We start from the raw sequence: 19,534 nt of genomic DNA, 5'->3' as shown, positions 1-19,534 counted from the left end.
GAAGAGTTATTACTGAAGATGATTAACTCTAATAACTGACCTGACCTGCGTTAGAATCCAGATGCTGTATTACTAATTTAATCTTTTAAGTTGTCACTATTTCCATAAATGTAACACCAACTCAAAAAGCAAGTGATAATAAAATTAGACACTGCGCTGCTTGACAGTAATCGTTACAGCCCTCGACTCTGTTGTGGTTGTCATACTTACGCAGAGCTGAACCTGTTGGAGCAATACAAAGGAGGATGCGCTCCTCTACTGGTCTTTTATGGAGTAACACAAATGCTTCAGTGAAACTGATGTTGGCGTGGAGCGGTCTGTGAATGTAAAGGGATTTATGTGTGATAGAAGTGCATTCATACTCAGCTCCGTCTCCGTGTTTTAACTGTGATAAGGCAGCTTCAGCGTCCCCTGGAGGAGTCTGTTTTGATCCTCTGATGAACAACAGATCCATTCTACCTGCTCTCCAGAATAACCTTAACCGATGCTTGACTTCAAGGATTCCCTCAAAAAGCTAATATGTCCCCATCTAATTCTGTTTTTAGAAGCTTTAAACTACTAATAAATCACAGCTAATGTGATGAAGTAGTGGTGAGGGAAAACTGCTTTTTTTTTTAATGCTTGCCTATTGTTTCCTCTTTCCTGCACTTATATTGCAGCAGACACAGGAAAAGATCAGATCCACCGTCTCGACGGCCACCTGCCCGTCCCAGTGATGTCCACTGCATGGTGCATACCTCCCAGCAGAGTCATAGTGGACATGGCGGGACTCCAGAGATGGGCTCACCAGTTCTAGGCCACTTCAGCCCTCGGGACATGCTGCGAAGTCGCAATCACGTTGCCATAGACAGCCCTGAGCGACGGCGCCGCGCTGGCCACAGCAGTCTGACGAATATCAGTCGTCACGAGTCCCTGAAGAAGATGGAGAGCCCACCGATTCGACGTTCCACGTCCTCGGGCCAGTACACAGGCTTTACCGACGCCCATCACCACCACCACCACCACCACCACCACGGCGGCAAGCCCCTGGATCCGGAGACCATCGCACAGGTCAGCGCGGGACGAGCGGCGACCCGACCGCAGCTCCCTCCACCATCAAAGCCCTGCCCTGCCCTGTAAAAACATAGTCAGTCCCAGTCTTCTGCTTCCTCTAGCTGCAACCTAGTCCCTGTGCTAAAGAAACGCAAAAGACTAGCTTCACAGGCAGACGGCAGGGATCACAGTATACTCCTACACACAATATTCCTATAAATTCTGAATTTTTTGGAAAATGCCAAATATTCCAAAGTCTGATCTTTAATTTTGTCATCATTCTAATATGGCTTCTGTCATATAAGATTATATAATAGTGGAGCCATAGTCTTTCATAGGCTGTCGTTTAGAAAGCAGAGGGTTACAGAGAGCACCTTAAACTGTGCTGGGCTGTCGGTCTGCCTACTGGGAGCATGCTAAGATGAACATGTCATCTCTGCATCTCATTTGCAATCCAGAGCCATTAACATGGTGAGGGAGAAGAGCCAGTATTAAGTAATATTGTCTACTAACTTTGCATGTATACTGCATGCTTGGTGTTTTCTTAAAAAATCTCTCCTTGTGATCTTCTTTTATGTTGTGTCTGTGTTCTCCATGTTTTTGCATGTTTATGGTCTTTTTCACTCTTAATTTCTCCATCCAATCTTGCCTTCTTGTTTTTTCTCTCTTTTTTTCATCTTAACCCTCCTGCTCGTTTCTTGCCTATGTCATTATCATCCTCTCTCACGCACATTTTTCTCCTCTCCTGCAGGACATAGAGGAAACTATGAACACTGCTCTGAATGAGCTGCGAGAGCTGGAGCGGCAGAGCTCAGCCAAGCACGCCCCCGACGTGGTGTTGGACACCCTGGAGCAGCGGCAGACCTCCGGCAGCAGCGGCGGAGGTCCGACGCCGGCCAGCTCCAGCGAGTCCCTCAGCCCCATCCACGGCGTCATGCTGAGGTCAACTGCCAACACTGAGCCGCCCACCCGCCGCAGCACCAGCTCCTCCAATGATTCTGTGAGCACGTTCAAGCCCGTGGTAGCACCACGCATGGGGGTGCAGCTCAAACCCCCCGCTTTGAGGCCCAAGCCCATGGTCTTACCAAAATCAAATCAGGCCCCTCAGCCTCCTGCTAATTCTTCTCAGGACCCTCTGGATAAGTCCTGCACCATGTAACCTCCAGGGCGGGAATCGGAGAATGTAAATCAAAAACTCTCAATCTAGTTCCCAAGAGACTGTGAAACCAGTGTTTACAGTTCTCAGAGAGAGTACAAGTAATATCTAAGAGTGTGTAAAATACTTGGCCCTGGATTGGAGACATTTCTTTTTGATGGTTTGAATCTGAAAACAAGAATTTAAAAAGGATTAGATCTGAGTTATTGATGTAGGAGTTGTAGTGAAGACAGATTTGTCTGTTGTCTCAGATTTGTGTTAATATGTTTAGGTAATATTAATATTAAATAACAGATATCTTTAAAAAAAAAGATTTTAAAAACAACAAATCACAAAGGCTTCCGGAAAGTTTTAGAAAATGTACACATTAGTTTAGTTTACAGATGATAATGAACTGTAACTCTGAACAACATGTGGTGCATGCAGTTCTTGAACCTGTGGTGAGAGCTGTCGTGACCACAGATTAGATTTTTCTTTCCCTTTTATCTAGAATGGCCTTCGGAGGTGTTGCGAACCAGTACATAGATCATACATCAGATGTTCATTAATAGAAAAGGTGCTGTGACTTGCTGGGCAGAAAGAGTTTTAAGGAGCCAAAAGAGCCCTTTACAGATTATTTATTAACGGTACTCTGTTAATAAATGAGTAGTACTGACACCAGTATGCTTTTTTTCCACTCGCATGTAAACTGCAGCTTTCTTCAGCAAAGCATGCCGTCTGTTGTGTTTCGTTAAGTACAAAGATCACCTCTGTGCTGGCTTCACTCAGATTTATTTAAGCATATTGCCTGGAATGACAGATGATGATTGGATAAAACCACTATTGCTTTATGACTTTTACGTCTGAACATTTTGATGCGTTCATAAATTCCTGCAACGTTACCTTAGGTTGTGGGAAGAAATGCGCCTGATATGTGTTTGCTTTTGCATCTGTGTAACCTTTAGGGAGAAAATGATGATGAAAAATATGTTGTTACACTGCGTGGACTACATGCCATAGCTTCCTTTTATGCCTTGTTTGGCTTTATTTACCCAAAGACATGAGTTTATAAGTCAAAGCACGGATACTGATCCTTCATGTTTAGACTCAAGGTGGCGCCCTGTGGTTGTGCTGCCAGTAGCCATGGACCTGATGACTGTTAGTTGTAAAAGCCTCCTAATACGTTCCCCCTGCTTCCTGTGCTTCTCTTTGCGAAGGTGTTTGAAAACAGCAGCTTGCTTTGAGTCCTCTAGTCTGTTTTATATGTGGGAAAGAATGTCAATAATGTTTGCATACTGCTCTCAGACTGACATTGAAGCTCTTTTCGCGCATTTACCGATTTGTGTGGATGATACTTAGAAGTGCATGAAAAGAAATGGGCTATGTGGGTCAGTCAGCTCCTATATAATGATTTCAAAATGCAATAGCCTCATAAAATTGTATGTGCCAGACTTCCAGTTTTGTGGCTGCACCCCTGTATGTCTCCATTTGTTTTTGTTAAACCTCTGTGCTGTAGAATAACAGAGCCGGGTGCATGTCATTGGAGTGTTTGGCTAGCATAGTTACATATAGAAAAGAGTTTGGTAGTTAGGTTGCAGTGCATAAGCAATGCTCTCTAACAGCAGGTTTACACTATCTTTGACTTGACAAATATTATATGTATAAATAATTAAAGGTTAATTAATTTCTGAATTACTAACTTTCATTATTTTTGTAATCTTCTTTTTGTTATATTTGTTGTGTTTCTGGGTAGAAATCACTTAGAAGATATGATGTAGAATAAATATCCAGAGATACAGGTGTCCCACCTATAGTGTGAAGCCAGTTGTGTATATAAAAAATGTGTTTTTGTCACTATGTAACATCAGCAACAGTAGGACTCAAGTTATGCCGTCTGTAGGCTTTAAGCTACTCTGTGGTGTTATGTACATCTGTATTCTGTGAAAGTGCCTTTGGAAATGTTTTAGAGGAACTTCAGACACTCTGCCCGGTCGCATATTAGATGCTGTGTTTTTGAGAAAATGCAGTGCAGGATGATGAAGTGTATAAGAAATTATGCCATTTTCCAAACAGTTATATGGCAGAATTGATCATAAATAAACAGCTTACTCAATGTGACATTGCACTTTTATGTATATAACTGTATATATGGCATGTAATATCATAACGTTTAGAGTTCATTCAAGGATTTCTTTCTAATAAAGGAAATAGTTTGTTGACCTTGTGTGTGTTTTTGTTTTTGTTTGTTTTATTGAGGAACTTTAACTGCAATTTATTCACTAGATTGGCTACACTTGTGTAGATGAAGTTTTAGTGCCCCTAAAAGACGTTTGAGACAGAACAGTAAAATTACCAGTTTTGCAAAGAATAACATACACTGGTATTGTCAAGAATAATAAAAAATTGTGAAAGCTTTCATTAAATTAGAAAACAGACTCATTGCCTTCACTGTATGGGGACAAGGACCAGCTTAGTGTCATGTTTCCCACACAGCCTCTTTCTCAGCCAGTGTGTGTCTATTCTTTGTTCTGTTTGGATAGCAGAAAAGTACAGTTTCAAGATTGTAGTCATTCAGATTTGCAACACTCAAAAAGAGAGTAGATGATTGGTAAATAGATCGATGCTTACAAAGCACTTTTCTACTTTAATTGCACACTCAAAATGCATTTTTACTACAAGCCTCATTCACCCAATCTCGCATACATTCATAAAAGTGCTTTTTTCTAAACCTACGCACACTGTCTAACATTCATGCACACTCTGTTAGATGCATTGGGACAACAGCATCTTGCAAAAGGTTACTTCAATGTGCAGACTACAAGAGCCAGGGATCAAACCTCTAATCTTGCAGCTAGTAAACGACCTGCACTACCTTCTGAGCAATAGATGGTCCGAATAAGATGAGAGTACAGAAACTTGTGAGAGCACAACAAAAGGCAGAAAGGCCACACAAACAAACTGAGTAGTTAGCACATTTCCTCACAGCAAAGTCCCGAGTCCTTGTTGTGAACACCGGTCAGAGCAGGGCCCTGATGTGTGGAGTTGCCTTTGTTTATTCCAGCCGTGACATGATCGGTTCATTCTCCTGTCACTGTGCCTTTTAACACAGCTGCAGATGGTCCTCGGCACCACACTGCATTACAGAACGAGTTTCCCTTTTGTGTCAATAACAGCTGTCTTAATCTTAAATGAATGAGTCACATTTGCATAAATAAAGAAAGGAAAAGCAATAACACAACATGTTTTTAATGTCAATCATAATTTTGAATAAGTAACTCTCAGGGACACAGATATGATGAGGATGAAAGCCATTGTTTTTACATTTAACAAAAAGCATTAAAAGATTGCAAACAATAATAAAGAAAGCAGACGCAGAACGATTGATGGAAAGTTTTCTTGTTGTCATCAAATCAGTCATTTGGGAAACTTCTTTTTTCTACATGTTATGTGCTGCTATGTGTGGGAGTTTTATTGGGATTTGGTGTTCCCCAGAGCTAGTTCCAACCTGTTTGTTCCACACTTTAGTGTGGGTCTTGAAGGCCATCTAGTTAAAACAGAGATTATGTTGTTTTTAATACCATAGCACAACAGTTTTATTGTTATTGAGGAGAGACTAAATAAAAATAACATTTTACCTCAGCAATCCCAACCTTTCTCTCCCAAGTGTGAATGTTCTGCTTAAGCTTCTTGTATTTGTCTTTGACATGCATGTACTCAGTGATATCAGGAGCCTGATAATCTCTGAGCTGCCGTCTGAGTTTGTGGTTAAGGGCTTCAGCCGCTGAATGCTCCTGAGGAGAGAAAGATCAGGTATTAAAATTGGGGGTTTTAGATTCTTGAAGCTTTACTAATTTCGACAAACCTTCTCAGCATGCTCTAACCCCTCCTCTATTTTTGCCAGCATCTGCCTCACTTTGGCGATGTCATTGCTCAGCTCTGCCGACCTCAATGTCACACTCTGCAGCTTTTCCTGCTCACACAGATATGACAGATAAGCTGAAAGTTATACTGGAAATAACGCCAAGAACACCATCTGACAAATTTCCAGCGAGTTACCTTGTGTGAGCTGAGAACACGCTGAACCTTCAAACTGTTGATCTGAAGTTCATCCAGGTTTTTGTCGGGTCTTGGCTCGTCATACTCCTGAAAAAATTCCTAGATGCAATACACAGAACTTTGCATTTACACACTAGCGAAATGAGCAAGTATATAAATGGTTACAAACATGTAAGACACTGACAAACTTTGGCAGCAGAAAGCAGACTGTACATTGATTTTCTGTCCTCCCGTGTAACAGTCTAACCTACAACCTACACAATCTCTTGACAGCAACACATTTGCTTTCATTCTCTACCTCATACTCAGCTTTCCCCATCTCTTTTTTCTGCTGCAGCTGTTGCAGGAGCTTCTTCTCGTGGAGCTTTAGTGCCCGATTCTTTACATTTAAGGTCTCCAGCTGGGTGACCTGTACATACGTTTGAACAGAACAAATGAGGTGAAAGGGAGGTTATAAACAGGACTGAAGAAAGCGGATAACTAACAAGGGTGAAAAAAAGTTCTTTACGCTGCTTGCTTCAATCTTTAGAAGCTAACCCATCTTAATAATCTTAGTAATTTTATTGACTTTATATAAAATACTTGGGTAAAATTAATAATATGACTTTAAAAGGGTAAAAAGTCTCTGGCCTTTGGAAATGTGCATACCTCTAACCTGGAACAATCTATTCAAAAACTGCTGTGCACATGTTGATGTCACTGTTTTGTTAAAAAGACAAGTTTTGTTACCTTTAACTTGTCTTCAATGTACTGGAGCACCTTCTCTGGCTCTTTCATTTCTAGCGTGTTGTCCTTCGTAGGTTTGACCAGTCTACGCTCAAAATCGTTCTTGGCCTTCCTGACATCAGCCAGACGTAATTCTGCTTCCTTCATAGAGGCCTGAAAAGACGAGTATGTTTCATGAATAAATGTACCTGAGGTCAGTGTTTCTATATATTGTGTTTTATTTTTTGCATGTGTGTGTTGTAACCTTGTAGTTGTCCTTGTTTTTTTCAGATTTCAGTTTGAGTTTCTCCCGGTCCTGTTGTGTTTCTCTTACTTCTCTTTGTGCTACGCACAGTTTTTGTTCTAAAGTGAGCGGCTGAAAACGGTCCGATATGTTGGACCTGGACTTTCGCCTCCATCCAACGCCCTGAAGGCACAAAAACTCAAAATAGTATCCTATCATGTTTTGTTCAAGAAAGAGAATGCAAATGTTTTCAGTCAAACATTTATTGGCTGGAAAGAGTTGATGCAATAAGATCTGCTTTATTTTGGCTTGTCTCAAACAGTAAATAAATTGACATTACCTAAAACTATAAAAACATTACACTGCAGCTGGGACAGTCATAAAAAGGACTTTGTTCTTCACTGTCTATCTAATTCACAAGTTCTGACAAATAAAGTGTGCTGTGTGTAGATATGTGTTGAGTGTGAAGCATCAATCTGCAGTCTTTACTTTTAGGAAGAGACCTATAATGGCAAGTAAGGATTTGCATTCAAGGTTATTTAATAAACCTTTATGGTACTTACCCCAGCCCCCAGCTTCAAGCTTCGTGTTGCCCCGGCACCTTCTCCCCCAGCCTGGGATAGCAGGTCTTGTGGATCCAGGCGGCAAATGAAGCTTTCAAACATGTCATTCTCTGCCAGGAGGGCTGCATTGGAATGCCTCGGGGAAGAATGAATAAGAAAAGCAGGCAAAATAAATACATTTTTTTAAAAATCACTTAAAAATGCTCGGGGAAGTAACCGCTTACTTTAAGAAAAATTAATTAGAAAAAACATTATGTAGAGGGTGGAACAGCTCACCCTAAACCTTTCTAGCTAATGGTTAATAGACGAAAAGTTGCATTTTAGTAACATTTAACTGAAATTACAGACCATTAGCAGAGCATTAGCAAGTAACTTTGGTGGGTTATACGGAATAAGTTAAATAAAGTCAGTTGTAGGGTTACAGCCGATAGGACGGAGTTATTTTTAGTTTAATAAATATGAACTGTCATTACTTTAGTTCTTCGATCCGTTTGTAAATGAGTTCCTTCTGTTCTTGCGTGACCTCGTCATTTTCCTCAATCAAGGAAGGCTCGTCCTCCATGGTTGCTAAGGTACACTGAACCTCTGGTTTCTATGGCCTAGTGTTGCATTCACGCACTTCTGGAAACGTTTTACTCAGTAAGTTTTGCAATGAGAAAAATGGATGTAATAGGGGAAGGCTTTAGGACCCAGGGGACCCAAGAGAGCAGACTTTTTTTTCTAAAAAAAAGTCGCTAAAAAAAGACGTGAAAGCGCGTATCGCTTTTACTCTCAACAAGCAGCGGGTGCTGTAACGCAGTCAATTCTTCTTTTACTCTTTTACTCTTATGCTGTTTTGTGGATCACAAGGTTTAAAACTACTTATAAACACACACACACGAAGTAACTCCACCAGAGTGCCTATTTCGGGTCACTTTTGCCGGTCCAAGCCCGGGTAAAGGAGCAGGGTTGGAATTGTGACATTAAAAAAAAAACAATAATTGCTAAAAGAAATTTAATTTGTAGTTCTAAAGAAACTCTAAATGCATTTAGGACGTTTTTTACTCACTTTATGTCTCTTCCACGATGTTATTTCTCTCTCCAACAACATAGGTTACAATTAGATTAGCATGACCAATTATGCAAATTAGGCGATGACGTCATTTAGCGACTTTTAGGACAGCCAATAGCGATTTTCCTTACTGAGGAGTTGGCAACACTGGCAGCAGGTGCTCTTCTTCTGTCATTTGCACTGACGAGGGCTGTGAACAATGGTTGTATGAGTAGGTGAAGAGCCTGAGAAGTTTTAATTGTCTTCTACACAAACGGTTGTTTTAAACCTCTACAGCAGAGGTTCGAGTAGAGATTTTAGAAGACAAGCCAGGTGTGCAGCAAACACCGTTGTCTGCTGGAGGACAGGCTGCACATGTGAATTTGTCACTGTTTTTTCCTCCTTCTCCTTTTTGTTGCGTTTTTGGTTTTAGTAGGGTCACCTTTTAAAAAATGTTTTTTATGCCGGGTTTGTTTTTATTTCTACTGGGCTGGTGCAATATTAGTCGGGCAATGTGCAATCCCTGAGCTAGGCTCTTACCTTAGGGGAATTAGGTCTTTTAGAGGTGCTCCGTGTGGATTTGCAGTGAATAAGTTTTATTAAGAGTGATTTTAGTGCCACCGATTATTGCCTGAACTAAAACACTTAGTGCATGCGATAAGTGTTCTGTTGGGCTCGTATTTCTTTGGGGTGGATTTGTTTCTTTTAAAGCAACGAGAATCTGGGACCCCCGAGGGAGAGCAAGCCCGCAGGTTATAGTTGCATTGCTGGCAGGTTGCACCAATAAGACTATCTTGTAGTCGTTAGTGACCTTTCCCATTTTGATGTTTTAGGCCTTTTGCAAACCCTTTGTGTTCTTTTAAAATAATAAATTTTAACATATCTGACTGATATTGACCCTCTTGTCCCGTTTATTCTGGGCTCGTTCCTGTAAGAGCTTTGGGCCTGAAAGTTTGCACAAGTAGTATAGAGGTCCTTAGCGGTTACTCGGTGGCTTTTACTCGCTACATAGAGTTTAAAAAATGCTCTCGCCTTCTTGAGGATATATATTTTTTGTTTGTGTAACAGAGCACTAATGTGTTGAATAAAATGTCAAAGAAATAAATGTATCATTTATTTATTCCATGAGTTAAACATACATTTCCCCATTCATTCCCAGACAGGACTTACAAAACATTTTACTACTGGGGTGTCCAACTCCAGTCCTCGAGAGCTACTGTCCTGCAGCTTTTACATGCATCCTCACTCCAACACAGTTGAATCAAATGGTTGAATTACCTCTTCAGTATGCCATCAAATCTGGCAAAGGCCTGATAACAAGCCATTCATTTGATTGAGGTGTGTCGGAACAAGGATGAGTCTAAAAGCTGAAGGACGATAGCTCTCGAGGACTGGAGTTGGACACCCCCGTTCTACTAATATCCCAGCTGCACATAAGACCATCAAACCAAAGGTGCGAATCAATGACTCTACAGCAGGGGTGTCGAACTCCAGGCCTCGACGGCAAGTGTCCTGCAGATTTTAGGTGTGTCCTTGATCAGACACAGCTGATTTAAATGGCTAAATGACCTCCTCAACATGTCTTGAAGTTCTCCAGAGGCCTGGTAATGAACTAATCAACCTAACCCTGACCCGGGATGATACCCAAAACCTGCAGGACACCGCCCCTCGAGGCCTGGAGTCCGACACCCCTGCAGTCACTGGTGCTAACAAATAACACTGCAAACCATTACACCCAGTTTTAGAGACACTGCAATCAATTTACCTGTGGCCACGCACTGCAAACAATTCGGGTCTCACCGCTATGCATGACCTGCAACCTGGGTTTGTAAAGGGAAGTGGCACAATCAAATAAACGGAAAAACAAGAAGAGAGGTTAGTCCGCCTTTACAAGACTCACTCTCAGTCATTCATAACAGCCTTTGCAGCTGGACGGGCTAGCCAAAACCAAATTACAAATCAACCAAAAGAATAAAAAAGAAGGACAGCAGAGGTGCAGTCGATCTACAACTTGATTGATTAAAACTTGTGGTCACATGACCAATCTTCTTCTTCTGTATAGGGTTTATTATTATTAACTAAGTTTAAGAATATAATCCACCCACTGTTATCATCTTCAATGCCCTGTACCAACATAGAGCAGAGCAGCTATCTGAACGCTACCCCAACAGAGGTCGATTATCTTGTTAATAATTTCACCTCCTCACTACGTACGACTCTGGATACTGTAGCTCCTGTGAAAACTAAGGTCTCTAATCAGAAGTACCTGACTCTGTGGTATAATTCTCAAACACGTACCCTAAAGCAGATGACTCGTAATCTGGAGAGGAAATGGCGTGTCACAAATTTAGAGGATCATCATTTAGCCTGGAGAAATAGTTTGCTGCTTTATAAGAAAGCCCTCCGCAAAGCCAGAACATCTTACTATTCGTCACTGATTGAAGTAAATAAGAACAACCCCAGGTTTCTCTTCAGCACAGTAGCCAGGCTGACAAACAGTCAGAGCTCTGTTGAGCCAACAATCCCTTTAACGTTAACTAGTAATGACTTCATGAACTTCTTCACAAATAAAATTTTTATCATTAGAGAAAAAATTACCAGTAATCATCCCACAGATGTAATATTATCTACAGCTACTCTTAGTACTATTGATGTTAAGTTAGACTCTTTTTCTCTAATTGATCTTTCTGAGTTAACTTCAATAATTACTTCCTCCAAGCCATCAACGTGTCTTTTAGACCCCATTCCTACAAAACTGCTCAAAGAAGTCCTGCCATTAATTAATTCTTCGATCTTAAATATGATCAACCTATCTCTAATGATCGGCTATGTACCACAGGCCTTCAAGCTAGTTGTAGTTAAACCTTTACTCAAAAAGCCATCTCTAGACCCAGCAGTCTTAGCTAATTATAGGCCAATCTCCAACCTTCCTTTCATATCAAAAATCCTTGAAAGAGTAGTTGTCAAACAGCTAACAGATCATCTGCAGAGGAATGGTTTATTTGAAGAGTTTCAGTCAGGTTTCAGAGCTCAGCACAGCACAGAAACAGCTTTAGTGAAGGTTACAAATGATCTTCTTATGGCCTCTGACAGTGGACTCATCTCTGTGCTTGTCCTGCTAGACCTTAGTGCAGCATTCGATACTGTCGACCATAATATCCTATTAGAGCGATTAGAACATGCTGTAGGTATTACAGGTGCTGCGCTGCAGTGGTTTGTATCATATCTATCTAATAGACTCCAGTTTGTGCATGTAAATGGAGAGTCCTCTTCACACACTGAGGTTAATTATGGAGTTCCACAGGGTTCAGTGCTAGGACCAATTCTGTTTACATTATACATGCTTCCCCTACGCAGTATCATTAGAAGACATAGCATACATTTTCACTGCTATGCAGATGACACCCAGCTCTATCTGTCCAAGAAGCCAGATAACACACACCAGTTAGTTAAACTGCAGGAATCTTAAAGACATAAAGACCTGGATGGCCGCTAACTTTCTGCTTCTTAATTCAGATAAAACTGAGGTTATTGTACTCGGCCCTGAAAATCTTAGAAATATGGTATCTAACCAGATTCTTACTCTGGATGGCATTACCTTGGCCTCCAGTAACACTGTGAGGAACCTTGGAGTAATTTTTGACCAGGACATGTCCTTCAATGCACATATTAAACAAATATGTAAGACTGCTTTCTTCCATTTGCGCAACATCTCTAAAATTAGAAATATCCTGTCTCAGAGTGACGCTGAAAAACTAGTTCATGCATTTATTACTTCCAGGCTGGACGACTGTAATTCATTATTATCAGGATGTCCAAAAAACTCACTGAAAAGCCTTCAGCTAATCCAAAATGCTGCAGCAAGAGTCCTGACAGGGACTAGAAAGAGAGAGCATATTTCTCCTGTTTTGGCTTCCCTTCATTGGCTTCCTGTTAAATCCAGAATTGAATTCAAAATCTTGCTCCTCACATACAAGGTCTTAAATAATCAGGCCCCATCTTATCTTAATGACCTTGTAGTACCATATCACCCTATTAGAGCACTTCGCTCTCGCTCTGCAGGCCTACTTGTTGTTCCTAGAGTATTTAAAAGTAGAATGGGAGGGAGAGCCTTCAGTTTTCAGGCCCCTCTTCTGTGGAACCAGCTTCCAGTTTAGATTCGGGAGACAGACACTATCTCTGCTTTTAAGATTAGGCTTAAAACTTTCCTTTTTTGCTAAAGCATATAGTTAGGGCTGGACCAGGTGACCCTGAATCCTCCCTTAGTTATGCTGCAATAGACGTAGGCTGCCGGGGGATTCCAATGATGCATTGAGTTTTTCCTTTCCAGTCACCTTTCTCACTCACTATGTGTTAACAGACCTCTCTGCATTGAATCATACCTGTTATTAACCTATGTCTCTCTTCCACAGCATGTCTTTATCCTGTCTTCCTTCTCTCACCCCAACCGGTCGCAGCAGATGGCCCCGCCCCTCCCTGAGCCTGGTTCTGCCGGAGGTTTCTTCCTGTTAAAAGGGAGTTTTTCCTTCCCACTGTTGCCAAAGTGCTTGCTCATAGGGGGTCATATGATTGTTGGGTTTTTCTCTGTATCTATGAAGCGCCTTGAGGCGACTTATGTTGTGATTTGGCGCTATATAAATAAAATTGAATTGAATTGAATTGAATTGGCGGTTGGCAAACAGCAAAATGGTGCATTACCGCCACCAACTAGTGTGGAGTGTGGACCGAAATGACAATAAATAAATAAATAAATAAATAAAATAAAATATTCAAATTCTCCCGAACAAATCGGTCTGCCTTAAAAACCAAAATACAGCCTGATAACTTTCACTTATAGAGCTCACGCGAAATAAATCAAACAAGTCCAACTTCACTCGTCCAGCTTTTTGATCAGTTGTCTCCTTTCCATATCATACTTCTGACAATGCAATAAAACATGTTCTATTGTTTCCTGTTCCCTACTGCAGTCACACTCCCCTGTACAGTGTTTACCTATTAAAAATAATGTGCTATTTAAGCCAGTGTGTCCAAATCTCAGTCGAGATATAATCGTCTCCTCTCTCCTGTTTCGTCCTGTACTTCTCATTTCCCCCACTTTCCTTTGGATGTTGTACAGCCATCGCCCTTTCCTCTCCTCCTCCCATTGCTTTTGCCACCTTTCCTTCATTTTGTGTCGTATTCTGCTCTTGAGCTCCGTCCTACTCACACTAATAACCATATCTACCATCGGTCTCCTTGTTGCGACTTTTGCTGTCCTATCTGCCAGAGTGAGTTAATCGTGTCTGGAACTTCCCACAAAAGGCGCTCACCTCACCTCACACACCCACTACCCTGTCAAAGTTCCTGCCAGGTGACACTTGTTACATTTCTTTTTTACGATTGATTTAGATTTAATGCAACCACATGAAAATCCACTACTACTAATTTAAGATAAAATTCACTTTATTTTCAGATTTTATATGCTACGCAATCTCGCCCTCGTGACAATATCTATTTATTTTTGTATTTTTTAAAAAAACTTGTAGCGATAACTTTCCTTCTGGGCAGGGCGACCACTATGTTTAGGTTTCAGTTTCATTTCTCAGTAACCGAACGTAGCCGGAGATTTCGGTCAGAGCCATAACTGGGCTGCTTTGTAATTCTTAGCTAAAGGAACAAATGTCATTGCAGAATGACATCGACTCTGTCTAAATTCATCATCAAGACCTTGTGCGACAACCAGGGGTGTTTGGAATTCGGGAAATTAGAAGATCAGCTCGCACAGAAATTCACGGTTGCGGATTCGGTCCTACGCGCTGTGCTCTTTGACGATGGTAAAATAGCCATTAAAGAAAGAAGAAAGACGGGAAGTAAAATAATCAGCCCGGATAGTCTGGTAGTGGCTAAAACCAATCTGCGGCTCTGTCAGAAAAAAGCTGGAGAGTGTCCGCAGTGCGATGGCTTACACCTGTGCAAGTATTTTGTTTGCGGAGAGTGCACGTTCGGGTAAGTAACCTATTTATTTATTTATTTATATTTGTAGAAAGCTTTCCTATAATAACAAAGACTCGGTGATAGTTATCACCGCCATAAATGAGCAAAAAGGTGCTCAATCATTCACGATGGGGTTTTTCAACAAGCTTTGCGTGGGTTTAAACTTTAAAGCCCAGCAAATAATCGCAGATTCAGGTTTGTTTTCCTGCTATTAGTCATCGCCTATGGTTGCGACGTATCGTCATCTTATTGGTGCTTCATAGTGATCTCATTCCCACAGCAATTAATCTTCAGTCTGAACACAGGTGTAAATAAAAACCCCCACAGGGAAAAGTGCTTTTAATACTCAGTGTAAATAGTGAATGATGATGGAATAAGCACCATGACCTTATAAGAACTCTTGTTTTGACTTTACATAAAAACCGAGCTGAATTTCATGAGACATCGTAATCAAAATGGTTAAATGTGACTTTAGCTTGGCCTGATGGAGACTGCGCTCCCTCGCATTCATTATGAATTTTACGAATTTGGGTCACTCCATTTTTTCCTGTTTGCACGATTGTAGTGCAACATTTTGACCAGAAGATGGCAGCAATTTAACAGTTCAATTACAGGACTTTGATCATTTTTCCCCCAAATGCAAAACACCCATAATGTAAATAAATGATGGAGAGCCTACTGCTCACGCTGAAGGTCATGCCTTCATCTGGATACGACGTTTTTAGTGGCAGAAACTCATCCAAGTGACTTCTTTAGTCTCAGCTGAATGCAGATGTCCCCTACCTTATAAACAGGCCATTTGCATAATGACTTGAACTAGCACCACCGCATACATCTTTAAATGAGGTTTTTGACTATGTAAATTTATAGATACGTTGGCTCAGACACTAAACTCAAAAGCAATAATATTGAAAAATATTATAAGTAAAACAGAATATTTTAATTGGATGGCATGTTTTCATTTACAGAGGGAAGTGTAAGAATCCACACAGTGTGGCATTTCCATACAATGCAGAGCTTTTGAAGAAGTACAATCTTCATGATTTCACAGAGAAACAGCTGTTCCAGCTGTTACTGCAGAATGATCCTTATCTGCTTCCTGAGGTATGTTTTAGCGGTTTGCACTTGGAGGCAATTGTGGAGATTGTCTTGTTCTTCTGTTGAAAATATGTGAACTTCATCCTCCTTTATGATTCCTTTTAGATATGCTCACATTACAACAAGGGCAACGGTCAGCACGGCTCATGTAAATTCACCACCTCGTGCACAAAGCTCCATGTCTGCCAGCATTTTTTCCAGGGTGACTGCAAATTTGGCTCTTCGTGCAAAAGACAGCATGGCCTCGATGGACATGCGATGAAGCTCTTCCGAGGATTCAGTCGTGAGAATATTGAAAACCTTCACAAGATCTACAGAAATAAATGTATCATCATGGGTCAACAGGAGAGGCAGGGTACTGGTGTCACTGGTAAAGCAGATTTTATAAAAACATGTCTTGCACAGATTTTTGTCAATCAGCAAGACCAGTAATCTACACAACATAAATGTGTCTCTTCTGTAGTGCTAACAGAGGTAAGAACCTCAACTCGGCAGCCTCAGCAGTCTTCCCAGCAGTCTTCCCACAGCAATCCTGGATCCCCAACCAGTTCTGTTTGTCCATCTAAGCCACCGAGCAATGCTGACATGAATGAAATCTGCCTTTATTTCATTCGCAGACATTGCGGGTTCAAAGGTAATGATCATGATGGTGGAAGCTTCCTTTCATATCTACAATACAGTAACATCTCAACACGTATAGGTCTATGTCCATATGTGCACCGCCTAATAAATGAATGCTGGTGTGTGTTTTTCATAGACAAGTGTGCACGTGTCCATTGGCACCTGCCCTACAGATGGCAGGTTTTAGACACTGATGGTGTAACCTGGAAGGACTTGCCCACTATGGAGGAAATTGAAAAGGCATACTGTGACCCAGCAAAAGAGACGAGCTGCATGGATCAACCTTTGTCCGGCTTAGGGCTTTTCAGACTTCTGTCTCTTCAAAGGTACATGAAGAAACAGAACACACAGATGTACTGTTTGTGGTGCATCTGCAGTAAAATATTAAAAGATTAAATGCATATTACTGTTATTCACATGAGCTCAGGTCTATAGATTTCCATTAATTTTGATGGAATTTACGTCCCTCTTAGCTCTTCATCCCCTAGTGAGAAGTCGGTGGACTTCAGGACCATGAGATATGGAAACTCTCCAGTTCGTCGCCTGTCCACTGCCTCCTCTGTCTCAAAGCCCCCTCACTTCATTCTCACTACACAGTGGGTCTGGTACTGGAAGGACGATGGTGGGAAATGGTTGGAATATGGAAAGGTGACTTATTGTGATTCTTTCAATGAGTATGAAGATCTTGCCACCCTTGACAGAACTTTTCTAAGGGAACAGATGTATTATAGTTAGATATGCCAAGTAATTTAATCACTGGCATGTTTGGAATCTAAACTTAGGTGGATTGCTTGTTGTGTTCTCTTTAGGGTGATGAGGAATCATCAGTGACTTCTGAAACCCTGGAGAATGTATACCTTGAAGACAGAGATACAGAGATTCCGTTCAGTGCTGGCAAACAGCAATATATTCTCCATTTCAAAGATGCGACAGGAAACCAGGCGATGTATCAGCAGAATATAAAATTCAAAACCAAGCGAGATGTCAGGAGGAGGCCTCGCTTTGTGTCTGCTCATGACGTGGAGGACAAGCTGAAGAGGTATTTTGACTTCCACTTGTGCACATTGATTCAGGCTATTCAAATATTTCTAGTCTTGGTTGGTTGCTGTCTTAAGTGAGTTTACCAACAAAATGAATACTGCATGTCTTCTCTGTAGCACATCATCAAAGAGCTCCAGCTCCTCCACAGCTGAAAGCGTACCTTCGCACTGGGACAAAAATGCCATACCGGAGTTTGGATACAAGGTATCTTTCTTCTATTTAAAAAACAAAAACCCAACCCTGTGCTCAGTGTTACTAAACACTAAACCTATATTTCTACTTTTATTGTTGACTTGTATATTTGCACTTTATTCTTGTCTTTCAGCTAATACATCTCTCCCAATCTGCACCAGATTACAATCTGATTGAGTCTTTATTTAGAAGCACAATGCCGGTGAAAAAAATTAACAGCATCCAAAGGATCCAGAACCCGTCTCTGTGGAGAGTCTTCCAGTGGTAAATTACTGACAGAGATTTTTGGCTTTTTTAAAGAAATGATTTGAACTTTTGGAGGAACCAGGTGATAAAATAGTGAATCTACTCTACACAGTGTCGTTTACCTTAGCAGCAACACAACAGAACTTGTTACTGTTAAAAAGTAGGAAAAAAAAAGGAAACTGTTTTGCAGGTGTTGGACTAAGTTCTGGCCTGGCACAGGAAATAGCTGAATCTTCACTAGCTATCTGATGGGGTTATTAGTTTTCTTTCCCCCTCATATCAAGTCTTTATACTAAATTAAGCAGCTGGATGCAGACAGAAAGGTTTTACACACAAATCTCTGCAAGAAGGATGTTTCCACTTAAATGGCATACACTGTGTTCAGGCAGAAAGAGCAGATGAAGGGGAGGAACGGAGGAGACCCCTCAATGATGTATTTGTTCCACGGGACTGACGAGTCTCTGATAGAGGCCATCTGTGAGCAAAACTTTGACTGGAGGATGTGTGGGGTCCATGGCACAGCCTATGGCAAAGGTACAGCAAAGCAATCTTTGCATCACTTTTTGTAGTATAATGGACACATTGTAGCTAAAATTTGACACTGGAAAGCCATAAAAGGAATGCATCTTCCTCAAAACGAACACCAGAAAACTCTTGAGTACTAAATCACTAGCATTTTTTTTCTTTGGACTATATTAACAATAACTTTTTTATTTTTAGGGAGCTACTTTGCCAAAGATGCATCTTACTCTGACAGATACGCCAGTGTCAAAGCAACTCCAAACAAGATTATGTTTGTTGCCCTGGTCCTGGTAGGGGACTACACCAAGGGGAGAAGCACGTACGTTCGCCCGCCGCTAAAATCAAACAAAAGAACGTTCTACGATAGTTGCGTTGACTCTAAGAACAAACCCAGCATTTACGTTGTCTTTGAAAAGCAGCAGATTTACCCAGAATACATTATCAACTACTCATAAGTCGCAGTTTGCCTTTCCTTTTTCAGACTAGTGAAACTCTGTGGATGGATGTTCTTTAGTTTCGTGGTGTATTTGAAAGTTTAGAATTTTGCAAATGTAGAAAAATGATTAAAATAATTTAATAGTTAACAAAGATAATGACAAAATTTAAAAAAAAATGCAATTAATGAACACTCCACAGGCTATCATTTTACATTTTGATTATTCAGAGCTCATATGTATAAACAGCCTTTAATTTTAAATGTAGCTTCTTATTCCTGTGACATGCTCAGTGACTTCTCATGTCTGTTTGAAATGCAGTGTCATGTAAGTTTTTTCAATTCTGTTACCAAAAGAGACAAAATTCAGCCAGTTTCTGAAAGAAGAGAAGACCAGGTTTATAAATGCTTGGTGTGTCTCAGAAGCACAAAGCACTCACAAAGTACTGTCGTCTGACCACAGAGAGAAAAATCAGCTCTGCTATATTTAACATGTGCGCTTCACATTACCGCAACTCCTCAACTATTTTGGGCTTAAGAAAATTCAAATTGTTCCTAAAAGATGACAATTTAGTAATTTTACATCAATTATATATATATATATATATATATATATATATATATATATATATATATATATATA

The 19,534-nt window shown here is 40.7% G+C and overlaps 3 protein-coding genes across 11 annotated transcripts in view; 2 read left to right on the top strand and 1 right to left on the bottom strand.

Annotated features, from left to right (window-relative positions):
• Positions 1 to 4,386, top strand: part of srgap1a (SLIT-ROBO Rho GTPase activating protein 1a) — a 74,765-nt gene extending 70,379 nt beyond the window's left edge. For 2 of the 6 annotated variants that reach the window (XM_040025097.1, XM_040025101.1), the window contains exons 21-22: positions 663 to 1,050; positions 1,784 to 4,386. In XM_040025097.1, coding sequence (XP_039881031.1) covers positions 663 to 1,050; positions 1,784 to 2,191 — 796 coding nt within the window. In that variant the 3' untranslated portion in view covers positions 2,192 to 4,386. Of the gene's footprint in view, positions 1 to 659; positions 1,127 to 1,783 lie in introns of all 6 variants that reach the window. The other 4 variants (XM_040025098.1, XM_040025096.1, XM_040025102.1 and 1 more) reach the window with 3 other exon arrangements.
• Positions 4,387 to 4,511: 125 nt separating this feature from the next.
• On the bottom strand, positions 4,512 to 10,817 carry ccdc113 (coiled-coil domain containing 113). Of its 4 annotated transcripts, none has more exons than XR_005694943.1 (10): positions 8,209 to 8,394; positions 7,736 to 7,871; positions 7,194 to 7,355; positions 6,953 to 7,102; positions 6,522 to 6,632; positions 6,224 to 6,322; positions 6,030 to 6,137; positions 5,803 to 5,958; positions 5,151 to 5,711; positions 4,512 to 4,695 (listed from the first exon to the last, which is right to left on the bottom strand). XR_005694943.1 is itself a non-coding variant. In XM_040025107.1 (10 exons), exons 1-10 carry the CDS (start codon positions 10,673 to 10,675, stop codon positions 5,604 to 5,606), a joined length of 1,095 nt encoding a protein of 364 aa, XP_039881041.1. In that variant the 5' UTR covers positions 10,676 to 10,817; the 3' UTR covers positions 4,512 to 5,603. The 4 variants fall into 4 exon arrangements, 3 of the variants coding, with proteins under 3 accessions (XP_039881041.1, XP_039881042.1, XP_039881040.1); XM_040025107.1 differs by lacking the exon at positions 8,209 to 8,394 and adding exons at positions 10,531 to 10,585; positions 10,666 to 10,817 and having other exon boundaries at positions 4,512 to 5,711; XM_040025108.1 differs by lacking the exon at positions 8,209 to 8,394 and adding an exon at positions 10,531 to 10,816 and having other exon boundaries at positions 4,512 to 5,711.
• A 3,444-nt stretch (positions 10,818 to 14,261) lies between these two features.
• On the top strand, positions 14,262 to 19,490 carry parp12a (poly (ADP-ribose) polymerase family, member 12a). Its single transcript, XM_040025086.1, has 11 exons — positions 14,262 to 14,750; positions 15,707 to 15,842; positions 15,942 to 16,206; positions 16,300 to 16,470; positions 16,594 to 16,783; positions 16,931 to 17,105; positions 17,267 to 17,496; positions 17,615 to 17,702; positions 17,824 to 17,954; positions 18,322 to 18,470; positions 18,657 to 19,490. The coding sequence occupies exons 1-11, from the start codon at positions 14,437 to 14,439 to the stop codon at positions 18,911 to 18,913; spliced, it is 2,106 nt and encodes a 701-aa protein (XP_039881020.1). The 5' UTR covers positions 14,262 to 14,436; the 3' UTR covers positions 18,914 to 19,490.
• Positions 19,491 to 19,534: the final 44 nt, after the last annotated feature.

The sequence above is a fragment of the Simochromis diagramma genome, unplaced genomic scaffold, assembly GCF_900408965.1.
Source record: "Simochromis diagramma unplaced genomic scaffold, fSimDia1.1 OVJJ01000293.1, whole genome shotgun sequence".
NCBI classification, from domain to species: domain Eukaryota; kingdom Metazoa; phylum Chordata; class Actinopteri; order Cichliformes; family Cichlidae; genus Simochromis; species Simochromis diagramma.
The sequence above is the reverse complement of the archived record's forward strand: the minus strand, read 5'-3'. Positions and strand labels throughout refer to the sequence as shown.